This window comes from Populus trichocarpa, chromosome 5 (genome assembly GCF_000002775.5).
Source record: "Populus trichocarpa isolate Nisqually-1 chromosome 5, P.trichocarpa_v4.1, whole genome shotgun sequence".
In the NCBI taxonomy this organism is placed as follows: domain Eukaryota; kingdom Viridiplantae; phylum Streptophyta; class Magnoliopsida; order Malpighiales; family Salicaceae; genus Populus; species Populus trichocarpa.
In genome coordinates, this window is record NC_037289.2 from 12,585,115 (window position 1) to 12,612,957 (window position 27,843).

The 27,843-nt window shown below is 31.8% G+C and overlaps 2 protein-coding genes across 3 annotated transcripts; one reads left to right on the top strand and one right to left on the bottom strand.

Annotated features, from left to right (window-relative positions):
- Positions 1–951: 951 nt before the first annotated feature.
- Positions 952–5,645, top strand: LOC7476438 (uncharacterized). Of its 2 annotated transcripts, none has more exons than XM_002306477.4 (3): positions 952–1,314; positions 1,854–2,460; positions 4,573–5,645. In XM_002306477.4, the coding sequence occupies exons 2-3, from the start codon at positions 1,882–1,884 to the stop codon at positions 5,422–5,424; spliced, it is 1,431 nt and encodes a 476-aa protein (XP_002306513.3). In that variant the 5' UTR covers positions 952–1,314; positions 1,854–1,881; the 3' UTR covers positions 5,425–5,645. The 2 variants fall into 2 exon arrangements, with proteins under 2 accessions (XP_002306513.3, XP_024457701.1); XM_024601933.2 differs by having other exon boundaries at positions 953–1,314; positions 1,958–2,460.
- A 7,922-nt stretch (positions 5,646–13,567) lies between these two features.
- LOC7489779 (peptidyl-prolyl cis-trans isomerase CYP65) lies at positions 13,568–18,140 on the bottom strand. Its single transcript, XM_024602303.2, has 11 exons — positions 17,795–18,140; positions 17,651–17,713; positions 17,453–17,556; positions 16,639–16,730; positions 16,456–16,545; positions 16,273–16,348; positions 15,814–16,178; positions 15,094–15,350; positions 14,717–15,005; positions 14,100–14,210; positions 13,568–13,990 (listed from the first exon to the last, which is right to left on the bottom strand). The coding sequence occupies exons 1-11, from the start codon at positions 17,920–17,922 to the stop codon at positions 13,778–13,780; spliced, it is 1,788 nt and encodes a 595-aa protein (XP_024458071.1). The 5' UTR covers positions 17,923–18,140; the 3' UTR covers positions 13,568–13,777.
- Between the last annotated feature and the right edge of the window lie 9,703 nt (positions 18,141–27,843).

The window sequence follows — 27,843 nt, forward strand, 5'->3', positions numbered from 1 at the left end:
TTTTTTTATGATTTTTTCTAAAATTATCTTTGTCGATTTTTTTTTTAATATTGAGTTGGTTAAGAATTATAATTACAATAAAGCTAAATCATATGAGGAAAGCGTTGTAGTTTTTCTCACAAAACACTGTGGATTGCTACAATATTTCTCTAAATGGTTTTTTATTTTATTTTATTGGAAAAAGCGCTTTAGTTTTCCTCACAAAACATTGTCAATTGCTGCAACGTTTTTTCTCATGGGTTTTTTTTCTTCCAAAATTATCTTTGTTGGTTTTTTTTTAATATTAAGTTGGTAGAGAATTTAGCTTTGTAATGTTTTTTGCTTTTTATTAACTGAAAAGCTAAATCATGTGGCGAAAACACCGTATCTTTCCTTATAAAATACTGTAGATTACTACAAATCATTCTGTTCAGTTTCTAAGTTTTTTTTATCACCAACACAATTTTTTTTTCCGTCATGAAATATTTGCTCCATCATACCTTTAATTTCTATTACTTATCTAACGCTGGTTCACAATTATAACACTATCAAGTGCATTTTTTTATAAACCCGCGGCAGCGCGCAGACATGTCATCTCGTTAACAACTAGAATTAATCTCTAAAATAAAATTAAAAAAAATATAAAATAAAAAAAATCAGTGTATAATATTTATATTTGAATATATCTTTTGCTTTTATTAAAAAAAGATTAGCTTTTCACTTTAATATTTAACTAACATTTCATATATATTTTTAATTTATTTTATTAAATATAAATAATAATTTTTATTTTCCAATTACAGAAGAATTTATAATTTTTTAAATATATTTATAATACAAACGCTTCTCTCTCTTAGTTTATAAATTAATTTGAAATAAAAATAAAAGGATAGATTTTGAGAAAGATCACGATTAAAGTCAAAGGACGCGGACTCATCGTTAGATTCATTTATTATTATTACAGCAGTCTAGCAACACAACATCTTCCAGATAAATCGTATTAAGAAATCAAAATCTCCCAACAAACACTGCTGAAAACAGAGAGAGAGAGAGGGAGAGAGGGAGAGAGAGAGCGCTACCATAGCATCTTTGGTCTCGAGTCACCATCAATATCATCAACAACCACCTCTTCTTCAGATCCAAATACAACAAAAAGCCAACTACCCAACTTCTCTTTTCTTGTTTCTGTGAAGTTAGATGATTTATTCATATTGGCTGATACAGTAGAAGGGCATGGATTGCTTGGTCTGTTAATCTAGTTTCTTGTTGCTGCCACCTCGATAGTGAAACCCATGTCTAGAATTTCTCTTCAACTCATGGTTCGTTATTTGTCAGGTAAGTTATTTGACTTTGGTCTTTAATTATTTCTTGGTTTGCCTGCACGTTTTTATGATCCTTTTTGCATTTTCCCTTTTTATTATATCTTTGCTTTTATTTATTTATTTTTTGTTGGGATACTGTGTTTTTTGGTTTTTGCAATATGGGGTTTTGTGCTGATTGCTGTATTGAACAGTCGGGAAATTGCCATGTGGGTGAAGTTCTTGTAGTTTTGCTACTATTTCTGTAAGCGGTCGTTCTAACTGGATAACGATCCTCATGATTGTGAATCTGGGAAGGTCTTCCCTTTATAGTAAATAGGCTGGCTATTGGTAATTGAAATTAGAAGGTAAAGAAACCAATGTACAAATTGTAAAATGAGTGTTTTGGACTATATCTACACTTGATTTCAGTCAATTCAGTTAACTCCATCTTTAAAAGTTCTAATCTTGTCTGGATTTGCTCTTTACTTTGCATGAACTCAATAGTTTTCTTTAACAAATATAGATTAGATTTTTTGTGACTTATTTTTGGCCGGGTTTATTGGATATCCGTAGGTTGCATTTTGTTAATTGCTGCATTATCATGGAGTTAAAAAGAGGAGAGAAAATGACAATGAGGAACAAATACAGGAAACCAACCACTTTCCATTGCAATGCAGGGAGCAGATGTTCGCCATCTGTTGTTGTATGGAGCTTGGTGGGATTTCTGCTGTCCCTTCACTTGTACTCCCTTGTTAGCCATAATGGTGGAAAAGTTGGAGATGTCCAATTTCATACCAGTCATCACACTCTTTTCCGTGAACTTGAAGAGGTGGAAGAGGAGAATATCCAAATACCTCCACCGAAAGGAAAAAGGTCCCCACGTGCTGCAAAGCGAAGGCCTAAGAGGCCGACCACACTGATTGATGAATTTCTTGATGAGAATTCCCAACTTAGGCATGTGTTCTTTCCTGATATGAAAACTGCTATAGATCCAATGAATGATTCTGGGAATGACAGTTTCAACTATTATCCTGGAAGAATTTGGTTGGATACTGAGGGAAATCCAATTCAAGCTCATGGAGGGGGAATTCTATATGATGAAAGCTCAAGGACTTATTATTGGTACGGAGAATATAAAGATGGACCAACCTACCATGCTCACAAAAAAGGAGCAGCTCGGGTAAGTTAGCTATCATGCTTTTAAATTTTAGATTGGTTTCTCTAGCAGTACTGATTTCTCTTTGGAACTTTTGCATATGGTTTACATGCCCAGCCAGAATTATTCTTGGTTGTTCAAGGATGCCCCTGGTATTTTTTATTTTTTTCCATTTATGAAGCTTGAAATTGGGGAGAAATTGCTTTACCACATGATTTCATTATCAAATGTTATACATGGAATCTGTTGTCATACTGAATTAGTCTCAACTTTGATGGCCACTTCTAGGAGACCTAGGTTCAATTGGAGCCAATGGTTTATTTAGGAGTAGTGATATGTTATTAGTTTGATGTACAAGATCAGTATGATTTTTCTGTAAAGATTTTGGCTTTTCGAATGTGGTTCTTATGCTTTTATTTTTCTTTTCTTTTGTGGGTTTTAGAGTTCATGTGCTTGGCAAGGTTTAAACCAATAAAATGATTTTGGTCTCCTATCATCCAAGTTGGAGTGATTGTATAGCTTCAAGAAATTATATGCGGCCTAATAGCCCCTATAAGTCTGAGTGCAATACTGAAGTTAATATTACTATATGGGAATGCATTGTAGTCAGACTGTTATAGAGTGATGGTGGCAGTGCTTGATCATCCAATAAGCAGTGATATTAATGAGCGTGTTCAAGAATGCACGTCCATTTTGAAGCTTGTTTCTGTTAATAATATCCATGTTGATTCAAATGTGAATTATTTGGTCACCATATTTTAAACTATCTTCTTTAAGCTATTCTAACCCTTGAAAGCAAACAGTACTTAATTTCATCATTCCTTGTATCCATAATGTTCTGAAACCCACTGATAGAAGATTGTGCAATTTTCTAACCCATAATATGTAGGATGCCTCAGATTATCTGTTCCCACCTTATCTTAACTAAGGTGGAAAATATGTACATTTTGCTTCTTAGACAAATTTACTTATGCATTATGTTGATTTCTTGGCTCAGAGTAACAGTCCTTTAATACTCCTAAACTAAAGCCTGTGAAAATCATTTCAAAGACTATTTTCCAAATCAAGACAATTCCACAATCAAGATGTGATAACTGGTGGACATGTACTGTTGAGGTAACCAAACTTCAAATGGGCAATTATAAATATTTTACTGAGATGTTTTTAATGGGATGGAAGTGACATGGAAGGATTTAAAATTTCTTGTTATTGAGGCGGGTTGGAGTATGATTGTGCAGAATGGTGCAAAAGTATCCATATAACTGACCCCAAGTAGTTTAGGATTGAGGCTTTGTTTTTGTCATGGTTTAATTGTCTTCCCCTCCCTCTATCCATAAGAAAGCATTTTCATATTGTTCAGCTCTCAACATTCTCTACTTATCATTAATATTCTTGAATTGTAAAAAGGTTGTTTTGATTTTTTTTTCATCATATAGTACAAGGGTTATCATACAGTACTGTTGTACATTTAAACATTGTTATGAGATGTACAAAAGCCGGGAAAGCTAGTCCTATTTATGCTTCTAGTTTAAAAATGTCTTGTAAAATACTTGCAGTGTCTTAATTTCTAATTCTCATGGAAGTGCTTATGCATGAAGTGTTTGTTTTTTATTAAAAGATTCCCTTAAATTATCATATGTACAGGAAATTTGATTTAGAAACTTCAAATATTTCTTGTAACAAATAAAACCTGTCATGTTATCCATCTCCTTGTACTTTTATATATGTTTATGAGAGAGTTAATATAAAACCATTCTTAGAGCCTCATCCAATAGCTTGAGTTTTTGGGTAGATGGTTTTGTTTAACGTAGTATTAAAGCTTTAATGAACACATGGTCATGAGATCGAATCTTATGACTTCATTCTCAAATTAAATTAAAAATTAAGCATAAGATAGTGGTAGGTTTGCCCAAGTTTCAAGCCCAATGGAATTTTACTTAATGGTGTGTTAGAGAGAATATAAAACCATTTTTTAAGCCACATCTAATAACTTGAGCTTTTGGGTTAAGATAGGTCTTTGATATTGTTCATGTTTTAATAATATGTTTTATGTTTCCATTTGCCTATGATGTAATTTATGCTTCAGTTACCGAGCACATGTAACTCACTGGGGTCTTTCTATGCACTTTTGTTCAGGTGGATATCATAGGAGTTGGTTGCTATTCCTCCAAGGACCTCTGGGCATGGAAAAATGAGGGCATCGTACTGGAAGCAGAAGAGGCAAATGAAACCTGTGACCTCCATAAATCTAATGTGCTTGAGAGGCCAAAAGTGATTTACAATGAGAAGACAGGAAAGTATGTAATGTGGATGCATATTGATGATGCCAACTACACCAAAGCTGCTGTTGGCATTGCCATTAGCGATTATCCAACCGGTCCATTCAACTACCTCCACAGCAAACAGCCCCATGGATTTGACAGCAGGGATATGACAATCTTCAAGGATGATGATGGTGTAGCATATATCATATATTCCTCTGAGGACAATAGCGAGCTTCACATTGGACCACTTACAGAAGATTATCTTGATGTTACACATGTTGTGCGAAGAATTTTAATTGGGCAGCACAGGGAAGCCCCGGCTCTATTCAAGTATCAGGGGACTTATTACATGATCACTTCTGGTTGCACTGGCTGGGCGCCAAATGAGGCCCTAGCCCATGCAGCAGAGTCAATCATGGGACCATGGGAAACTATGGGAAACCCATGCGTTGGAGGGAACAAAATGTTTCGACAGACTACATTTTTTGCACAAGGTACATATGTATTTCCTTTGACAGGTCTTCCAGGTTCATTTGTTTTTATAGCAGATCGTTGGAACCCAGCAGACTTGAGGGACTCGAGGTATGTGTGGTTACCTTTGATAGTTGGAGGGCCTGCGGATCGACCACTGGATTATGATTTCGGATTCCCAGTCTGGTCAAGGGTATCGATTTACTGGCATAGAAAGTGGAGACTTCCTTCGGGGAGGAGAGGGCTGAAATGACAAGTTTATTTGATATCAAGCCTTCAGTGTATCATACGTGATTGCTCTTTTGCGTATTCTTTCACTTGTCTGCCTGTAATTAAAAAGCTTGTGCGTTGATTGAATACATATCTTTGCTTAGGCACTGTTAATATTAGCTTTTAGGAGGAATGGGTGGATGCTTGCCTATATAAACCATTCATGAGATGCAAATTTTGCTAATAACATTGCAGTTGTACCAATTCTCTCAGCTTCATTGGATTTTTTTTTTAAAATCTCACAGTAAGTTAAAAGTTTTGGTTGAATAATATAATTTTTAAAAAAAATTGGTGAAATTATATATTTTTATCTTATTACTTTTCAGAAATGTGATATTTACTAAATGTTATTATTTTTAAATATAATAAAATAATTGTTGTGTTTTTAAATAATAATATTTAAACATATCGTACTGACTTAACATGTAGTGTTATTGTCAATTTTATGATTCAATTGGTTTGCTAGTGGATTCACACACAAACTTTAATTTTATTGATGTAGTGCTTTCATTTTTAGCACATCAAGAGATAATGTAGTGTTGGCCGCTACTTCATCCTTCCAATACCTAGTAGGATGAGCCTGAGTTCTTAGTGGCTATTAGCTATTTGAACTGTATTTTTTATAGCTGATTAAATAATTTTTTTTGGTAAAAAAATTAAATATTTAAGTTTTTTTTAATTTGTTTTTTATAAAATAATAATAATAATAAATCGAAAAGCTTATGCATGCATTAATTAAATAAATTAAGAAATATTTTGTGCTAAAATGAAAAAAAGAAAATTGCTAACGCATCTATTAGACTTGACTCGCTGCGGGTTAAATAATTTTTTTCTTATGCAAAAGAATAAATGTTTAGGTTTTATTAATTTATTTTTTGACATTAAGTAAAAAAATATAATAATGAATAAAAAACCGATGCTTACATATAATAAAATAAAATGAAGATCATATGCGTTAATAAAGATGTGTAAGATCATAAGCTAAATTCTAACATAGTAAAAAAATGAGATAATGTTGCAATTGCTACAGTGAAATACTATTTTCTTTTAGTCTTTGTATAATAATTGTTTAAAAAACATGTAAAGAAAAAAAAGTAAAAAAATTATAAAAGAATAAAGATAAGAGCAAAAAGAATGACTAAAATAGACTAAGTGTAGAGTGATAAATATTTCAAGTGTAAAGAATAAAAATATAATTTTTTTTTTAAAATGTAAATAAAAGAAAAGGAAAAACTATAAACTATACATAAAAATGAAGAAATAAAATGGTGATAAATAGGCTAAGTGTAAAATGAAAAAATATGTGAAGTATATAGAAAAAAAGGAAAAAAATCTAAGCAAAATTATGGTGATAAATAGGCTAAGTGTAAAATGAAAAAATATGTGAAGTATATAGAAAAAAAGGAAAAAAATCTAAGCAAAATTATTTTTCTAAAAAAAAAATTTATAGATTTTCCATGATTTCCTTTTAGTAATGTACTAGTCTTGATGCTCGCGCTTCGCCACAAGGACTAATGTTTTGTGCAAAAAATGATATTCAAATGCTGAAATGAGGTAAAAAAACATGGCATAAAAAACCGATCATGACAAATCTGTAATCTTGGTAATAAGGGTTAAGCTAACTTGAGATATCCCGCTAAATCCGCGATCCAGATCGTGAGATTCAAATAACTCTATTAAAAATAAAGAGGATTATAAAGCCCTTATATATATATATATATATATATATATATATATATATATAGAGAGAGAGAGAGAGAGAGAGAGAGAGTTAACTTCGCAAGCCCGTGACTTGGATCATTAAACCCAAAACACCTAATTTGGAAAAAAAAAAACATGAAATCTAATTCCTAATCAATCAAATGTTGAATGATAAAAAAGAAAAAAAAATTCAATTATGCTAAAGGAATTAAAAAATAGCAATTAAAAGAATAAGGATGAAAATTAAAAAAAAATTAATTTTTTGTTTGATTGAAGGGTGAAATTGAGAAGAAAATTTAATTTAGCGAAAGAACAAAAAATGAGGATCATAATTGATATAAAAAGTAAAAAAATGTTTTGATAGAAAGGTGAAATTAAAAAGAATAATAACTTTTATAAAAGACAAATAAAAATTAGAAATAAAAAAAATAAGGACCAAATTGAAAAATATAATACCATCAATTTGAATTGAAGGATTAAATTGAAAACAAATAAAAATTTTACAAAAAGAATAAGGAAAAAAATATAGAAATCAAAAGAATGATGATCAAATTGAAGAATATAATATTTGATAAATTAAAAATAAATAAAATTTCCACAAAAGGGCCAGACCAAAAATATAAAATCAAAATAATAAGGACTGAAGTTGAAATACTAACAACAGAAAAAGCTAAATTGTATTTTTTAAGGGATAAGAAAGGAAAAAAAAAAAAGACCTTTTGGCATCTCATAAATAGATTAATGGATGTGATATATAGTAAACTTTCAACTCGTGTATGTAAATAATTGTATTTTGTTCTCTTTTTATTTTGTTCTCTTCTTCGTTTCTTTAATTTTATATCACATTATACCAAGATGATCAAACCATACAAGGTATAACATATTTATTCATCTTTCTATTCTATATTCATCTATAAATTCAAATTTTATTTTTATTTATAATATCAAAGAATGTATGAATATGTTTGGAAGATAATTAACATTCTATAAAGGTAGTATAATTAGAAAAATCATGTAGAAAAAGTTTTGATTTTAGTCTCTTGAAAAATATAAGATTTTTCTTAGACTTATATAATTATTTTGTCTCTTAAAAAAGAGAAATATACATTATATTATCTTAGCCTCCCAACAAAGTTTTATTAATAAAAAATACATTATACAAGTGAAGAAGGAAATGAAGCATCCTTCCAAGATCATACTAAAGCAATGATATTCTTTCATCACCATCTTCATGAAGGATGAAAAATCTGAATATCTTATAATTAACCATACATATATCCCATATATCTTTTAACAAAATTTAAAAGAAAGGCATGGTAAAAAAAAAAAAAAGTTTCAAAAGCTTGTTATTAATGGATTAACTTGTAATTACACAATTTTAAATCTATAAGCAAATATAACTCCATAATATTCAGAATTACTTCTTAATTAAAATTATTTTAGAAGATGTTATTAAAAAAAGATGTGTTCGAGAAAAATTATTAAACTTTTCATGCTTTTAATATGCTTATACAACAACAATACTTTGTGCATGGTTTTACGAAATATTTTGAATTGATATCATGTCTTCTTATTGTTCAACAAAATTTTTAATAAAACCATCAATTATGACAAATTGGTTTAAAGCTATACTTTAAAGTGAATGCTACAACATTTGATTATCGTGGTTGATGGCGTGGAATTGTTCATAATCATGGCTATAATAACTATGAATATCACGGTAATAATAACATCTCAAATTTTAAAAAGCAAGAAAATAATGAGATGGAAAGGGAAAAGATTAAAAAATAAGCCTTTTAAAGCATAAAATTTAACCTCTTTAGAGGTGGAATGAAAGGTCACTAGTCACGTATTTGTTGTACATCTAAGAAACCGTTTGGCAACGTGGTGGCGTCCATGTTTCCTATGATTTGAAGCTACAAGCTGTTTAGTAACACATGAACGCGAGTTACTGTTCACTGGGTCCCACGTGCTACAACGTTTGAAACACGAGAAAATGAGAAGCAGCTCCTGCCTGCTTTCTGCGCGGTGAAATGATGCTACTGTAGTGAACAGTGGAGCATGGCTCCACTGTTCACTAAACATTTTTTTTTTTAAACAGTGGAGGCATGCCTCCACTATTCAGTGAACAAGTTTTTTTTTTTTAACCAGTACACTTAATTAATTTCACTTGCACTGTTCACGTGAACGTGAACAACAACTTTTTTTAAAAAAAATTAGTTTAAGGTGAATTAAATTTACTCGTACTGTAATTTTAATTTTATTTTTGATAATATTTTACCTAATTTTGTAGTTCTTGTCGGATAAATTTTGTACGTAATGAAATTGTAGATAGTTTTTTGTTAAAGTTATTTTTTTTATATAAAGTGTGATTTATTTCATGATGTAATAGCAATAGTTAAATCCATAATATTTAAATTAAAAACCATCAATATTAATATATATTTTTTAAAATTATTTTATAACCTCAATTTCAAAAGCATTCTTAACCAAACACATTAAAATTACTTTTTCTTCAACCTCAATTTTAACCACAGTTTTAACCAAACACCTATTTTTTCAAACCAATCTCAACTAAAAGTATTTTTTATAAAACAACTTTTTTAAAACCACAACCACAACCGCTACCACAATACCAATCACCCTCTAAATATTTTATTGACATTTACTAAGCATCATTGAAAGAAAAAAGGAAAAGGTACAAAAATAGAATTTTGATGAACATCATAATCTGCTAGATATCATGCATTTTGATGCTTTTGACATCTTTGAAACTGTTGATGGGGGAAATTAATTATTTGATTGACAATGAAAATATCCATCTAGGTTAATATTGTTGTCTATTAAGAAAAATTTATATAGAATAATTTTTTTTTATATGTTAGCTTTAATCTTTATTGTGTCATCTACTACCAGATTTAACAGTTTTATCAATGAAAATTGTTGTCGGTGTTTACACTTATCTTTAACAAATAATCTAGAGTTAAAACGCACCAATAACATATATTGATGCATATTATAAGGTTCTTTCAACTGCCTAAACAGATTTTGATCAATCGTGGCTTTTGAGTGTTAATCGAAGAAAATGGATGCTTGATTCTTGATTTTCGCATGATTACGAACAAAACCTTGCCATTGATTGCATGAAAACTTGTTTGGTTTGTGATTTGTGTTTGCTGGGTTACAATTTGAATGTTCATCGTGTTCTTTATATTCTTGGTGTTTGATCTGTTTTTGTTAGAAAATTTTATATTTTTGTGTTTTTTTTTTTTAGTTTTGATATGTTTTTAGTTTAATTGTTTATTTTGCTTTAGTTTCGGGTCAAACCATGGTTTTCGGTTCGTTACAAGTTGAAGCAGTGTTTTTAAGTCAACCCGATTAGTTTTGTTTTGGGTCAGGTAATAAGACTTTGTTTGGTTGACTAATTTTTTTGTTGAAAAATTTTCGGCCTAAGGCGTTGTTTGGAAAACATACCCTTATACCTATTTTGACTGTTTTGTTTTGAATACAAATTGTTTTTTTTTTTTTTGCCAAACAAGCCTCAAATAAATTCCTAAAAATTCTAAAAACGTTCAAGTACCAATTTAAAATAAATTCCTCTAATGTTTTTTCAATAATTTTATTTAATATCGGGGCTTTAGACTTATACTGTAAGATGTCGTCCTAATATTAAAATATACATTTTTCATTGAAATCTATAAATTTTCCAAGTTTTCTAATAACATTTCTCATTTAAAAAAATACAAAAAATATGTTTTATTTGGTGTGCATATGATCAAGTCTTTCAAAAAATAAAAATCATATTTTGGCTTAAAAAAATACATAAAAAATACATGGTATGATTTAGCATTTTAGTCAATAATTTTCGACACATCCACTTCTTAAACTACTGCTTTACTTGAAATAAAAAAAAATGTTTCTCATCCTTTTTCCTATTAGATTTTATGATGTTATTATTTTGGGACCATAATTGCCATAAGTTTTAAATAATTATTTTTTATATTTAATTATTAAAATAAGTAAGTATTTTCTAAGTAAAACAAGGGGTTGTAATAACATGGTTCTAGGTAATTTTTGAAGGGAATTTTAGGGCATTTAAGTTAGTGATATATTTAAACTTTGATTAAAGTAGGAATTAGAAACAATCTTATGTATTGAATTGGATACTAATGAGCAAATCATTTATGATGATTGTTATTTTTAGGTTATTAGGAATGTTTGGTTATCTCCAAGGCTAATATTAGATTTGCGTATTAGGTAAGTAATTGTTATTTTGAGTTAGAAAATATATATTTATGTATTAAATAAGTTTTTCTTATTAAGATTTTTTTTTATAAATTAGATGGATCGGGCATGATAAATAATTCGTAAATAATATTAAGTGTTTAGAAAAAATAAGATTGGGACTTTTAGAATTCGATATCTGTCTTTATTTGTTTATTTGTAATCACATCATATCTGTTTATTTAGTTAAACTAATTAATATTTTAATCGTATTAAAATCTTTCTTACTAATTTAAGTTATCATTAAATATTTTTACTAAAAAAAATTCATACTAAAAATTAAAAAACCAATGAAAATATTTGATTCACACAATTAAAAAAAAAAGAAGTTAAGATTACGGTATGAATCGAAAGAACTTGGACTTCCAAGTACATGAATGTTTTGAAAAGTCATTTTGCTTGAAAATAAATAAATAAATCCATGTAGCCAATTGAGAAAAAAAAAATGCAATGTTAGTGTAATCTTTCCGTTCTTCCTTAGGTCACATTCGACATAACATGCTTCTTTTATAATATGCAGTGGAAAAATGATGCAAGAAAAACCAGCAGTATTTTCAAGCTCCTGAGAAGAATACTTGAAGCTATCAGAATCGGGAATAAGTCAATGACCATATTATCCAATGGTGAAACGACAGAGCTTTGATGAAGTTTAACCTAGAAGGAAGAATTCTTAGATATAATTTGATTACAGTCCTGGAACATAAAAGATGGAAACAATTAGGATAAAAAGAACTTGTATTTATATATATATTTTTTATTTTGAAATAATAGAATTTATTTTAAAACTATTTTAGAAACCGATTTTTTTATGTTCTCGTCATTGTTCCTCCAATTAATCATATTTATATCCTTTTTATATGTCTTTTTTTATATATTTTATAACACTAACCAAACACAATTTTGAAAATAAAATTGCATAAACTTTTAATAAAAACACTTCCATCCAAAAACGAAACTATTGGCCTAATATTCTCTGAATTTAAACATTTAAGAACTAGTTCTTGTATTTTCAATTTCACTTTTAACCTAAAGTATGTTCAAACTTTTGTTGCTTTTTTCAAGGTTATGTCCATCTTCGGAATATAAAATTACTAAAATGATCTTTTATCTTAAATTTTAAGATAAAATTCAATTCAAACCTAAAGTATACCTTCAATTTTAATCATCTTTAAACTAACCAATCAATGTTAAATGTTTTCTATATAATTAATTTTAAATTTAGAAGATAAAATTCAATATCATAATTTTGATTCTCCATCCAAAATTTTTTATCTTAAATTGAAAAACATAAATGAGATCTCAAGGCTACCATGGTTTCAGGGATAGAAAAAGAATATTTAGGTTATTAGTTTTTAATTTTTAATTCAATTCAAACCTAAATTTCTGAACGGAGTCAAAATCATGATATCGCACCTTTAAAGTTATTTACTTGATTTTCAAAATTGTAAATTAACTCTTTAAAAAAATTAAGAAAAATAATTAGGTTAAAAATTAATTAATTCAAACCTAAATTTCTGAACGGAGTCAAAATCATGATATCACACCTTAAAGTTATTTACTTGATTTTCAAAATTGAAAATTAACTCTTTAAAAAAATTAAGAACAATAATTAGGTTAAAAATTTATTAAAGCTGAGGGTATTTGAATCATTTTATTAGTTTTAGAACAAAAACTATGGATGAAATCTTGAACAAAGTAACAAAATTACTTGATTTGTATAAAAAGATCAAAAATAAAATTGAAAGCACAAAAACTATCTATCAAAAGACTTTAAATTTAAGTCAGGTTTAACCAAATTAGACTGTACTTTTTAAGGCAGGGAAAGCACGGGACTACGAAGTGGCTGGGGATGTTTCGGAAGGAGTGACAATAAAGAAAGGAGTCGATCCCTAGATCGCAGTATCTCCATCAAAATTGGAAACAGAAATATCTTCGTTTACTGGAATGTCAAATTGCATCTAGTTATGCCCCAAAAGATTAGGGAGAAACATAATTTGAGGAAAATCATGGGGCGGCGTCCATCATGAGATAATGACAATCCAGCATGAAATTAATTATACCAGCATATAAGAGTGATTTCACCTTTACGGGTGCTGACTTGTGCGTGCTTGTGTGTGCGCGAGAGTGAGAGAGAGTGCTCGGGACAAAATCTGCACTCATCATATGTAAACTATCTCTGCTAGTAGTTTAATAATACATCTTATTGTACAGACAACCTCAACAATGAAATACCACCCTTCAAAATTTTACTTCCAATTTTTAAGCACCTTGAAAGAATATGTTCTGCTTACCTACCTCCATCTATGCCGCATATTCCAATGTCTGAGTACGGTACAGGAATTAGGAAATTTTCACCAGCCAGAGAAGTCCTTGAACTCCGCTGTCGAAACTCCCACTTTCCTTTTCTTCGTCACAGCAATTGTTGATGAACCACTGTCGATTGCAGTGGATTCAGTTTTAGCATTTTTTGCTTTCAAGTACTTTCCAACACCACCACCACCACCCACAGTTCCACTTTCTGTAGTTCCTGTGCCTGGATTGCTATACCATGACCCAATCTTTTCCTAAAAAATAACAGACAAACAAAGTCCACATCACTCTCTCAAGACCAAAATTAATGAAAAGAAACTTAAAATGCCGCTTCTCTACTCCAAAAGGGGCCCAGAAAGTTACATTCTCTTCGTCCCCGATATCCTTCTCATCTTTAGCCTTCTCTTGCTCTTCTTCATCAAGTTCTGTGTAAGGATTGACAAATACCGTTACACTAGTTATCTTTATCTCCTCCTGCATTATTTGTAGATGAACAAAGACAAATATGAGGCATTGGATCACAAGCAGTTTATTCGATATAAATTCATGACGCAGCAATATATAGAGCAACCGTAGTGTCTTTCAGGTTTTTGTTATTGCAACACAAAGGTCCTAGCAAGCATTTTAATTGAGAGGAGAAAAGGTCAAGGATTCAGTAAATGATAACGTTATTCCCTTCACATGCTACTTATGAGACTTCAACATTCCATATCTCACAAAATTTTGATATCCGACTCCCCCAATACTTACAAGAAGTCAACTTTTATGAAAATAACTAATACAAGCCTATGGAAATCGTATTATCAAAGAATTTGCTGTCCACAGACTAAATAATGTATTTTTCACTTCACATTTGCCAAGTCAACTGCCATTCAATTGTAAAAATACCATTATTGTACCAAATTAGTCAAGGAACCCAAATATATATATATATATATATATATATATATATATATGAGCAAGATATCTGAATAACTCACCAGAGGTCGGTCATTGTCATCAACAGGAACTTTTTCCATTGCCGCCAATGTAGTCATGCCACCAACAACTCCACCAAAAACTGTATGTTTAAAGTTCAAATGATTGGCAGACTTGTAGAGGATGAAAAACTGAGAACCATTGGTGTGGGGACCACTATTAGCCATGCTGACAACACCCCTTCCAGAGTGGAGCAACTTGGAGTTTGGCTCATCGTTGAAAGGCTTCCCCCATATAGATTCGCCTCCTCTCCCAGTGCCAGTAGGATCACCACCTTGAATCATAAAATTCCTACAGACGATGGATAAATTCTTGGTCAACATCTATGATCTGTCTACATTTACAGAGCGATGAAAAATATCAAATTCACATAACATACCGAATGCTTCTATGAAAAGCCACTCCAGTATAATAACCTCGCTCACAATGAGTGATGAAGTTCTCACAAGTCCTTGGAGTTATATCACAGTGAAGCTCAATGTTTAGATCTCCATGTGTTGTCTGCAGCTGAACATAACCTTTCTTCTTTGGATTTTTTTCAACTTTGACATATTCAAACTCATTTTTTGTGACAGGATCAAAAGAGGTTGAAGTGAAGGATCGTGAAGCAGCACCAGTTGTAAAACGGCTCTTTACCTGAAGCAAAAAATCAAGTCAAAACAGGGTGTTACCATTTTGCATCTTTCATATCTTCCCTAAAAAAAGGGAACAAAAAAAGATTAAACTCCCATTGCTCAATGAGATGGACAAAACCAGATTCAGATCATGTCAAAAATGAAAACAAGCAGTGATTGTATTTGTCACAGCTATATGACACTGGGATAAGACTTCAAGGTCAAAAGGAGAGAACAAAGTATATTCAGCTATTCATACTTAGGGGCATGCTTTAGTAAATCCCAGATTGATCATTGGTTTGCGGCTCTAGTATGAGCAATTTCAGCATTCCTAGAGTACTGCTTCCTGATCACATAAAAGTGGGACACATTGGTAGTTGTGATGGCAGGTCCTACTTTTATTTGAGGAGAGTATAGTAGCATAAAAATTTCTCTAATGTCTGATCTTGTGTCTTGCAGAAAGCTTGGACTTGGGAAAAACTTACCATTGTTGAATTCACAGGCGCCCTCTCACCAGCCATGTGCATAGCTATCCGAGCAGCAGTTTTGTCATCTGGTGCAGCTTTAGCTGCTGCTGCACTTCTTCCATGAACTGAAGCAGATGCAGCATCTACAATACTATAAGCTCTTGGAAGTTTGTTTGAAGTTGATTGGGGATCCTCTTTAATGCGTGACCTGGCAGCCAAAATGGCAACAAGGGCAGCAGCCCTTTCATTTTGTGCCTTGCTGCCTCCACCTCCATGAAGAGCAATTTGCCTTCCTTTCTCGGTTCCAAGCTCTGCCAACATTTGCTTGATATCTCCAGATATGTTTATATTATAAGATGGATCCGAACTCATCTTCTTTAGCTCTGGAAAACAAAGTCTGAAGTCACCTTGTAGTTTGAAAAGGCATATTAAAACAATGCATTTGAACCAGAAAGGTTGGCAAAGGAAATAGCCTACCTTCATCATCAATTTCCAGAGCATTCTTAACATGATCAAAATCAAGAGTACTCCTACTATCAATGGCATTTGGATTCTGCAAAGCATACTTGCAGAGTTAAGAGCAGCTCCTTAGGTGATAGGCAACATCACCTACATGGTGTAACATGGCTAAGGGGAATGTAATGTAAATTTATCAGTCACCTGAATTGTTATGAGGTCATCCTTTGTGAACAGTTCATCTGTCAGTAGTTCTTTCCAGTTTTTTGTCTTGATGTTTAATTCTTTAATTGCCTATAAGACAAGCAAAAGAATAAATAAGAGCAGAAAGAAACAAGAGAATGACTACGGACAATAAATGAACAAGCAAAAAATGAACAAAGCTACCTCATAGCAGAACACATTTCCTGTAGTCTTCACAGAAACTATATGTGTGAATTCTGTAAAAACTTTGTTCAGCACAGGGCAATGATACTCTCCTATGAAGAAAATACAAAATATAGTAATATGGTTAGCACATGGGTGTAAACTAAGTTGCATAGACATCCAGATACGAAAGAATCATCAAACAAATGGCAAGTTTTGCATCAAACAACCATTTGGAAGCAGTAAGAAGGGAGAGATTGGAAGGCTTTAGTAATACAGTGGGTATGAGGAAAGTTTTCCTACAAGTAGACCACGGAAGAAAAATACAACAAAAGTAATGAAATTAAAAGGAAAAATGTATTTATCAGACATTTGAGCTTAATTTCAAGGAAACAAGTAAACTAAGCAATAGAATTGGTTGAACTAATGTAGCCACATTTAGGTTAACCCAAAAGGACATGCCAATGTTAGGCCCTCCTAGCGACTAACACAGCAAAGATCAACATACATAACTTAATGATGTGATTATTCAACTCCAAACTCAAAAGATGCCACCGCCTACTTAAGTCTTCCTCAAAAAACACATAGAACATCTTAAATTTCTTACACAGTACTAAATTCACAAGTTTTCTCCACAAAATACCATCCTTCTCAGCATTAATTCTCTTTTCTCTTCCTCCTAACTTAAATCAGCATGATCTCAAGATTGAATAACAATGAAATCGAATTAAAATTTAGATAAGCTTCTACCACCTGTATACATTCACAAAATCATCTTACTTCTTTCAGTGATCAGATTAAGTTTTCGAATACTATAAAGCAAGAAAATCCGCACCTTCAGAATTCTTATGGAAATTGAGTGGTATAAGATCACCCTGCTTTAACGGAGCTCCGGTAACAGGATGCTTCCCATACTTCCTTATGTACGGAGTTATGTGCCTTGATACAAAAAAGAAAGAAGAAACATATCATCATCATCAAAATTCAGCACTGACATCAACAAAAGATTAAAAGAAAAGAAAAGGATACTAACATTAAATCAAATACACTGCCATCTGCTGTGCAAACTGGAAACTCAAACGGCGTAAATGTAAGGCTGCAAAATAACAAACCACAAGAAAAAAAAATCAATAAATAATAATTGCAAGATCTTATGGGTATATTTTAGAGAGCGTACGCGCAGCAATAGAAAGGAAGACGTTTGAAAGGAGTTTGGAGTTGTTTGGATTTGGCACCGCCCCATTCCGTGGCCCATTCTGTTTTTGTTATGTACATTCGATCTTTGCTGTGCTGTTTCTTCCCCATCTTTCTCTTACAAATCGACTTTGATTTAGGGCTTTTATTAGTGGGTTTTTAGGGTTTATTCCTGCTATTGCCTTTTTGCTTGAGACCGTCAAGAGTAGCCAACTGCGGCGGTGAGTCGCCGAGGAGGAATTATTGCTACTTCGATCAAAGTCCGGTTGGGTGCTTTTTCTATCCAATATCTAGAGTTGATGAATTGGGCCTTGCTCAGCATTTCCTATTAGTGGACGAGTAAAAGGGGCCAAGATGAACTTTCCCAGAAATTAGGTAATGTACTGTATAAATTTTACATATTGATTTAAATTATTTTTAATATTTAATTTTATACAAATGTCATAAATATATTTTGTAATAAATATTAAAGATTTATTATAAAATTGAGTCAGAAATTTTTTTATTTTAAAAAAATTAAAGTTAAACTTTATTTTAATTGAGCAAAAAATTTTATATTGATATTTAAACGAGATGTGAAGATAAAAATGAGTAAATAAATATAATTAATGTAGAATACAAGTTTTGAGTATGAAAATGGATTGAATGAACCAAGAAATGTGACTAAGGTACGAGATAAGTGAACAATAAGTTTAATAAATCGAAAAGCAAATTTACTCATTAGTTAAGTGTATGCATAGAATTAATGAATCCAAAAATATATATTAAGCTCGAGCCATGAATATTGATTTAGAGTAATAAATTTAAACTCATAAGTAGGTTAAAACACAAAGATTGGATAATAAATTGGATAAACGATGTTGGTCACTCTAATTATGAAGTATGATCATTGGAGGAAATAAATAATTATGGCAGTGTATGTTTCAAATAGTAAGATAAATGTTATAGACAAATGAGATAAATTTCTAATTTTAAGTAAGATTCTTAGAATAAAGAATAGTACGATTATATTATATTATAATCCAAAGGAGTTAATGTTGATACATATATCAACAAGACTAACATGGTGGGATAAGATTTGGAGGTTCCACCAAAGGATACTATGGTAGAAAAGGAGAAGGAAATCTTATGTAAACAAAGGATAGCGTGAATAAACTCGTAAAAGGATTATCAATATTCAAGATTGTACCTATAGTCGTAGTTATACTGTGGTAACAATTATATGTATCTATAGTTTTATATTGATGTGTTTATTTATACAATTAAGAAAAAGTTATTGAAATAAATGAATATGGATATGCTTACAATGTGTGCTATTTATTATGGATTTTTGGAGGTACATCCTTTTGACACCCCAATAATGATACTAAATGTTTATTTGCTTAGTTTTTGTATTAGATAAACCTTTGTATAAGTTAGGTGATGCGGATACAATTTGATTATACCAAAATCTTTTGTAAGATGAATATTATGTAATGATAGGGTTGCATCATAAATAACAGTGGAAAATGATTTTGAAGAAGGAAAAAAAAATATCCCATTCTTCATGTTCAAGACAATTAGTAAAATAATAGTCACGTAAAAGGTTCAAGGCATTACATTACATATGATGCATCTTCGCGAATTATTTTGTCAAATAAAACCCTAAACTTTATATTTTGATTATGATGGTGTGGTTTAATTTTTTTTTATATATGAGATGACTTGATGGATGTTGATTGCTTGATTATTTTTGTGTCCTAATTATTAACATCAGATAAATTTTAAAGATTGTCGAATTAATATAAAAATCTTATGTTTAATTTGTTCAACCCTAAACAGTTCATTTTCAACCAATTCTTTTTTTGAATCTTATGTTTGATTGGTCCACCCATGAGTGTTTTGTTTTGACTAGTGGATTTCAAAACTTATGTTTTCTGATCGGTTCACTCATAAGCTGTTTTTTTTAGTAATCCTTTTTTTAAAATCTCATGTTCAAATGTTCACTCATGAGAAGCTTATTTTGACCAACTAGTTTCAAAACCTTATTTTCTGATCGGTTCACCCATAAGCAATTTATGTTTATTGATTCCTTAAAAAAATCATGTTTTTTGATTGGTTCATCCATGAGTATTTCATTTGACCGATTTCCTTTTTAAACCTTATGTTGATTCACCCTTAAAGGTTCATTATTGATCGACCACTTGAAAACATACTATTTCTTATTTGGAAATCTAAGAGGAGGAGCTGAAAATCCAAGATATTGCAGTCTTAGCTGGAAATCCAAGAGGAGGAGCTGAAAGAGTTAAGAATCCATTACTTTGAGATGGAGGAAGATTTAATTAGGATTAAACAAGAGCGTAAAAAATATCAAGACTATGTTGACAATTTTGAGGTTCAAATTAACTCTAAAATAGTTGAGCTTGACATTGAGAGAGAGGAGCTGTAAAGGGCAATGGAGCTTTAGCAACCAGTAACAGAGTATTGATCGCCGATAATACCTTGTTCCATGACAAAAAAAGGCAAATGATAAAAAAAATTCAGCAAATGCTAAAAGGTTGCAACAACAAGCTACCTAGATTGGAAATAATGCTGCGAAGTACCGAGAATACATGAGTGCCATCACTTCTTTTATTAGAAACATAACTAATAGATGTGATGCTTTTTATGAGTAATGATGTATAGAGTTTTTTGAATTTTAAAAGTTTTTAAAACAATGTATGAACGCTTTATTATTTATGAAAGGGTCATAGCTCATATTTCTTTCTAATATGTTTGGTGATTCAAACATGATAAGAACTTGGTAGATGCTCCTTTACAACAACCAGTTTGAACTCATAAATCTTTCCCAGGAATTATGGAAGTCATGAGTCAGTTCGAAAAGGCTAACTCATATCCAATATATTTTTCTCATGCATAAGCTTTAACATGTGAACATTTTTAACATATATGCATATGCAACAGTTGATATATAGGTCCTCTTTTTAAACAAATTTATCACACTTGATCCAAAAAAAGGCTAATAGTGAATGGAGAGCATGCACGTTTGGAAGCTGAACACTAGAGGGAAATAAAGAACCTGAAGGGTGACATGGCAAGACTAACTAGCCTACTTGAGCAAGCATTGTGAACAAGATCAATAGAAGCTCCGGTTGCTCAAACTAAAGTAACCCCTTATCCAACAGCTGCAACTTGCTCTCAATATTAGAATCTAAACCCCATGTGAACATCTTTAGAAAACCAGTTCACAAGTTTCCTATACATCCCACTTGTATGCCCCATAAGACTACCCCTCGTAGTAAGCATAGTTAACGAAGAAGCTCCAAAAAAGGACCCTGGTGACAAGGCTTATGACAGGTGGATCGAATTGGAAGAAATGATAAAAGTTGTTGAGGGGTCTAATCTATATGGCCCCATCAAAGCAGCTAAAATGTGCTTGGTCCTGAATGACATAGTTCTAAGGGACTTTCAAGTACCTGAATTCGTCAAATACACACAATGTATGTTAACTCTCCTAGAAACTTACTACAATAAAATGGCTTAAGTGGTCCACGATGAAAAGTTACTTATCTATTTATTCTAAGATAACCTCAGTGATGCTACACTGTCTTGGTACATGAGGCTCAACAATACTGAGATTCGAGGATGGAAAGATTTGGTAGGAGCCTTTGTAAAACAATACAAATTCAACATTGATATAACACTAGACAAATCTAGCCTTTTAATGATGGGGAAGGAAAATAAAGAAAGGTCTAGAAGTATGCCTAAAGGTGGCGAAAGAAGGCCACTCAGGTTGAGCCCATACTATTAGAAAACAAAATGACTAATTTATTTTCCAATACGTTCAAAACACCTTTCTTCAACCATCTAGCAGGTGCTCTGTCCAACATTTCATAGATATTATGATTGTGGTCGAACAAATTAAGCAGGCCATTAGAGTTGGAAAAATAGTGGACCCAACTGAAAAGAACGGATTTATTAGGAAAAGAAAAGAGACAAATGTAAACACCTTTGAAAAGGTGAGTTATTACAATTCCTACCAGAAACCCTCATTTGTATCCAATATGAACTTTTCCTCCCCTTTACCAAAAAATCAACCCAACACCCTGAAAAACTAGTAAGATACCCCAACTAAAAGAACATTACGCCCCTGAAATGATTTCTAAAGAAACAAGAAACAACTTTCTCCACTTCCTATATCCCTAAAAGATTTACAAGCATCTCTTTAGTATTGGCTAAGTAACACTTATCCGCGTCTTAAATTTGTAATAATCATTCCCTTAATGGTACAAACCATACCTTAAATGCGAATATCATGTTGATACTCCTAGACATAGCATTGAGATATGCTTCACTTTCAAAAAGAAAATCTTTTAGCTCATCAAAGCAAAATGGATCACTTTTGATGATACACCTAATGTGGTTTCCAATCCTCTTCCTAACCACGCTTTGGAAAGTGGAAATGTCAATGCTATAAAGATGGGGAATGAAGGAAGCAAAAGCAATAAGGATAGCCATGAGTTATACCCGATGTTAAAACCAGCTCTCAAAACACCATCACAAAAACAAACCGAAAAAAATAATGGCGACTTCTGTTTATATCACCAGCACAACGGGCATGAAATTGATTATTACAAAGAATTTCATGATGAAGTGAAAAGTATGATGACATGAGGGCTGCTAAGAATTGACACCATCAAAGAGAAGATAGAGGTAGGAATGGTGGTCGGGCAAGTTTACAGATACCAACTAACAGAGAATGGGCAACCAGAATTGGTTTTGACCAAACCGATGGTAAATAGTAGTGGAAATTATAATCTTTGTCGTATAATTACAACCAAGAGGCTAGCAATAATTTGTCATCACCAACTATACAAAAAAAGAATGGCTAAGACATACATCAGGAAAGTTTGGTCGAGAGAATTTAGATAAGGTGATCCGGTGTTAAGAAAAATTCTATCATTGCCTCATGAAGATCATAACAAGTGGACACCAAACTATGAATGCCTTTATATGGTAAAAAAGGCGTTCTTAGGAAGGGCACTAACATAGATGGAGATGATGTAATTAGGCTTGTAAATTCAGATTTTGTGAAGAAATACTTTGTGTAATTCATTCTCATCAATAAAACAAATTTTCGCTAATAACTCTCTTTATGTATAACCTTCCTCTTAAATAAACATCCTTTACAACCTGACATGATCTCAACGGCTCAAAATGTTTTTTTTTTAAGTTCCTCTTTCTTAAATGGTTTTTTTGGATTTTTGACTAATTTTTGAACTTTTTAAGGAAAAGTAATATAATGTTTGCTTAAAATAATATTTTGTCATTTATTCATCAAGCAATTCCCACCTTAAGGTGACAACGAATTACTTACACCATATATCTTGAGCTCGTTTTAGTTATACACATAATTACATGTAGTAAGATTCACTTGTCATCAATTAGAAGTCTTATTTCAAACCATTACATTGGATGAGGATAAATTTATCGATTCTAATTGTTTGTGCTTGAAAAGAATAAAGATCATCTTTGTTATTCCCTTCACATTCCAAAAATATATCCATTATGGACCCCATTTGAGCTTGAATAAGTTTTTCTTCATAAAAACCTTCATTAGAATCACATCCCACACTAGGGGGCAAATAAAAATTTCAAAAGTCAAAGGTCAATCTTGACTAAGATCATACCCCATACTGGGGGCAAGCAAAAATTTAAAGATCAAAGGACAAAGAGTCATCGTGAAAAGGCTATAGAGCTCGAGAAATCCAAATGTTAGGGGACATATTTAAATGAAAAGGTAGAAATGACCAAATTAAGGTCAAAACAAAATAAGTGAGCCCCACCAAAGCAATCAAAAAGGGAAATTCAAAGAAACAAGATGAAAGAAAAGAAAAACACCATGACAATGATCCCAAGTCCTTAGAACCTTGAAACACTCTTTGAGCATAAAAATCCTTTTCTTTCATAGCCAAAAGCCATAGCCTGTATTACGTACCTTTTATGATCAATCAATCAAGTAATTTAGATTGGTAAATAACATCCTCAACTTGGTAAATATTTCATCAAAATTATGGCATAGTGGACAAATATTTGTCATTATTCATAAAAATTAAATGAGCACGCAAGAAAAACAAGCTTTTACTACACCAAATTTTTGGTCACCTCATCATATACCTTTGTCAATTTTAAACACCTTTTAAAGTGAGATGAAAACAAACCTTTCCTCTCCAAAAACTTGGGGAATTTTGTATTTTAAAGATGTTTTTTTAAGCACACATCAAAATTACTTAAATTTTAAAAAATAAAAAAAGTCAAAAGTCTAACAACTATTATAGATAGAGTTTATCCTGAAAAAATCAATAAGATAATGGAGGGCTCTTGAAAAGCATCACTTGCTTAAGCCACCAACATAGAGCACATTTGGAAGAATACAAAAATGAAAAATCTAAAAAGAAGTAAAGTTCTTCTCACGATAATCAAGAAGGCAGGGTGGCAACTTTGTCTTAAACTTTTCTAGACAACTATTTTTGGTAGCATGTAATGATTTCCTCAAAGCTGTAAGGTTAGAAAACCTCAATAAATCACTATAGGCATAATGAAAATCATGGAAAAACCTACATGCTGGCTCAAGTAGGTTAAAAGGGTTCAATGAGTTGGCAAAAAAGAGGGACTTATATTTTAAGATAAGTAAAATACATACATAAACATCATAAGCATATTTGCAAGAATTATCAAGGAATATTCCTCGAAAGCAACCAAAAAGGTTCAACAAATGTGAACTACTAGAAATCCAATCCATAAAGAACATGGACAAAGAAAATCAGAAGTTGGATCATTTAAGAATAAGGAAGGACATAGCTCCTCATAAGAGGATACAAGAAACCATCATTTGTGAGAAATCCTAGATATTTTTTACGCCACGAGCAGGTTACTCGATCATAAACTATGGGTTTGTCGCTTGAAGAGAGACCATCCGTGAAAAATCCTAGTTATTTTTTCAGACCACGGGTAGGTTACCCGATCACAAACCATGGAATGGTTGCTTGAATAGAGACCATCCATGAAAAATCCTAGATGTTTTTCAAACCACACGAAGGTTACCTAATCACAAAGCATGAGCTAATCGCCCAAACAGAGACCATCCATGAAAAATCCTTGATATTTTTCATACCATGGATAAGTTACTCGTTTACGAACTATGAGTTGGTCGCCTGAACAGAGATCATTCATGAAAAATCCTAATTTATTTTCACACCACGAGCAAGTTACTCGATCATAAACCAAGGGTTAGCGCTCAAATACCCAATACCTTTTTCTTTTCCTAACAAACTTAATTTTTAAACCTTTTTAAAGGATTTTATATCGTAAGTATTGTAAAGAGAAGGGCAATTATCATAATCTAATTTTGGACCCCCTAAATTTGTTTTTATAAAAAATGTGTATTTTTCTTTTTTATTAAAAATGTAAAAATATTTTCAAGACACGAGAAGATAAGTCTTCAAGCTACAAAAGATCAACACACCAGAAGAATAATCAGATTAAGATGTTTTAACAAGATGGGATAAAGGAAAAAAAGAAAATCGAGGTTGAAATCCAAATTTGACCAAAATTGAAAGAATTAATTAAGTCTAAGTTCTTAATTAAACTTTTCACAAGTGTAATTGACTTACATAAGGACTTAATTGAAGAAAAATTAAGTTTTGAAAACCTAATTTGGGTTTAATTGAGAAGATTAGAATTTAAAGGATCAAATTTCATTTTTAGAAGCTTAATAAAATGCAATCAGTGGTTCAATTGTAAGAAATTTAAAGGTTGAAGGCTAATTGAGGGCTAAATTAAAAAGTTTTAAGACCAATAACATATTTGCAAAAAGCATGTAACATTGGGGGTTGTACCGAACCTTTCCAAGGTTCGGTACTAAATTGAACAAACTAGAATGAAGAAAGTCAAAGTTTAAGGTTTAATTGGGGACTAAATTGAACAAACTAGAAACCAAAAGCTACTGTGTAAAAGGTGCCCGACTTGAAGGATTTTGATTGATTTTTGGTAAGGGCCTTATTGTTGCGATGTCGCGGTCGCACAAATTAATAACCCTAGCTTCAAATACAACACACAAGATAGTATAGAGCAAGCAAGGGGTCGATCCCACGAGGAAGTTTCAAGTCAGATTTTTATGTTGTACGTTATGTAATTGGGGGGATTTGGTTTGTGATTATCTAAACTATGGCAGCAATTAAACTAGCAAACAAAATTAATTAAAACCGAAACTTATCAAGAAAACAAACCTTGGTCGCAAGCACACATCCACCAACGGAAATTAGAACCGATCCTTGAAACGAAAATTGCAGTTTATGTTCTGAAATTTTATCTTTTCTTAACGTTGATTAATTAATGGATCCGCCGTATAACTAATCCTAACCAACAAACAATCAAAGTGTCCGCACTAATGATTCAATTTAATGGTAGATTTAAGAACTAGATAATTTCATCAAGATTAACTTACAAGCTGTCCGCAGCTTGTGTCACTTTGTTCAAATGTTCTCTCTAAGTTCAATAACGTAGTTCCGCCACAATTATCAAGCTTAGTTGCTTCACAAGTTCATATATCACAACTCCGGTTTTGATATTAAACTTAGCAATAGATTGTTCACAACAATAACTTAGAGTCCGCTCTAGCAATCATCAACAACAATCATAGGAAATATGCATAGGAAAACAATCATACTCATTCATAACATAAACTGAAAATAAAAGGAAGAATAAATCTCACGGTTCTTGAAATCCGAAGGTTTGTTATGTCCTTGCAACCAAGAAAAGAGCTTAGCCTTGCATAACTATTGAACTACTACTTCTAAAGAATGAAAAGAGCATGATTTTTGGGTTTGTAGAGGAGAGAATGTGTGTTTATTCTCTGCTGGCTGCTGGCTGCTGCCTCCTTCTGCTCTCCCTCTTTTCTGCTAGCTGCTGCCTCCTTCTCTCTTTCTTTTTATATGCTAAGAAACCCTAGTCTCTATTTTACAAAATAGTCCTTCCTTGAGTTGTCAGTTTACATTTAAGTACTTCAATAACTATTTTTCCTAAAAGGAGAAATAGCCTTGCATGAAATCTTCAAGCTCTGACTTAGAGGAGCTAAATTGCTGATATAAAAACTTGGATGTTGGTTTAGATGCTTCGGAATGTAATTTGGACTTGTTTCTTCACGAAACCTGTTTGCTGGCAGAATTCAGTTGTCATCTTTGAAAACTCATATCTCCCTCATATGACATCGTTTTTGGCTGAAATGTTGAGCGTGGATAGGTCTTTGAATTAGGAATCCACGAAAATTGAGTTTGCATCAATTGGACTTCTGTAGCTCCAGATATTAAATTTTGAATGGCCAAAGGTCAACACTGGCAGAATGCGAGATTTGACTTTGCAGGATGTGATTTCCATGATCTTTCTCTTTTTATTTTTCTTGCATTGCATTTCCAGAAAGGTATGGATGTTAGCTTTTTAATGCCACTGGAATCACTTCATTTTGATCTCTAGAACTCACGCTCTGCACAAAACATCGACTGAACATCAAATCTGCCAATTACTTCCAATTTACTCCTTTTTGCATCTTTCATCCAAAAGTGCCTTCAAAACATAAAACAAAGAATATCAAGGCATTTTATATATAAAACATAGGCAAAATACTAGTTCAATGGGGGTGAAACTATCAAATAATATGGTTGCATCACTTATTGCATAAAATTAGTCAGTTTTGTTTTAATTAAGGATGCGTGAGCTCAAATTGAAATAACAGGGACCAAGTTGAAGTTTTTCAGATCCCAAATAGAAAACCCTAATTTTTAGGGTTTAAGAAGAAAAAATATTGCTCACTTTTAATGAAGAGATTGAGTGACATGTTGTTTGTCCCTATTTTATTGTCTTTCCTAGCTAAGAAGGCTATAAGGATGTCATTTTCAAACGAAGGAATGTGGCATCTCAGACCACCTCAAGGGCTCTAATCACCATCAATGGACTAAGAAACATTTCCTCTATAATGATAAGCCACCCCATCAAACG